The sequence below is a fragment of the Egretta garzetta genome, unplaced genomic scaffold (assembly GCF_000687185.1).
Source record: "Egretta garzetta isolate BGI_Z169 unplaced genomic scaffold, ASM68718v1 scaffold356, whole genome shotgun sequence".
NCBI lineage: Eukaryota > Metazoa > Chordata > Aves > Pelecaniformes > Ardeidae > Egretta > Egretta garzetta.
The window spans coordinates 495,940-496,462 of record NW_009260019.1 but is presented as its reverse complement, the minus strand read 5'-3'; the positions used below and the strand labels follow the sequence as shown (position 1 = coordinate 496,462).

At 63.3% G+C, this 523-nt stretch overlaps 1 protein-coding gene across 1 annotated transcript in view; it reads left to right on the top strand.

The window, feature by feature from the left end:
- ZSWIM3 (zinc finger SWIM-type containing 3) overlaps window positions 1-523 on the top strand; it is an 11,455-nt gene that overhangs the window by 8,867 nt on the left and 2,065 nt on the right. The window contains 1 exon segment of the mRNA XM_035896150.1: window positions 134-515. Coding sequence (XP_035752043.1) covers window positions 134-515 — 382 coding nt within the window.

Below are 523 nucleotides of genomic sequence, written 5' to 3'. Positions count from 1 at the left end.
CCCCGGCCCGCGCCAGCCCTGCAACAAAACCACGTGAGCAGCAGGCGGGGGGGAGCGACAGCGCTGCTGTGGCGGGTGAGGACTCGCACACGGTCACGGAACAACCGGTGGGGAGGGCGCCTGCTCTGTGCAGGGCTCCCCCACTCCCTGAGGCACTGACAGAAAATGCCTCAGCACTCATCAGGGTTGCTGAGGTGGTGAAAACCTTCCCAAGGGTGGACAGGGGCTCGCTGGCCTCCATTAGCACAGATGGCGACCGCGGCCTGGACAGGCTCAGCTCCCAGACCGTCAGGTTGAAGAGCTCGTTTATGCAGTTCTCCGAGAGCCTCCTGCTGCACAGGGCCCCGAGCGCGGGGGGAGGCGTTCTCTATGCTTTCCTTGTGGAGGGTAAGGAGCAAGCGGGGAGAGTGGTGCACTTGTCGCTGCTGAAGGACGACACGGGACACAGCGTCAGGAGAATACTGAGCGCCTTCAAGGAGTTCAACCCGGAGTGGCAGAAGGGCCAGGCTGTTTTTGTGGGCAA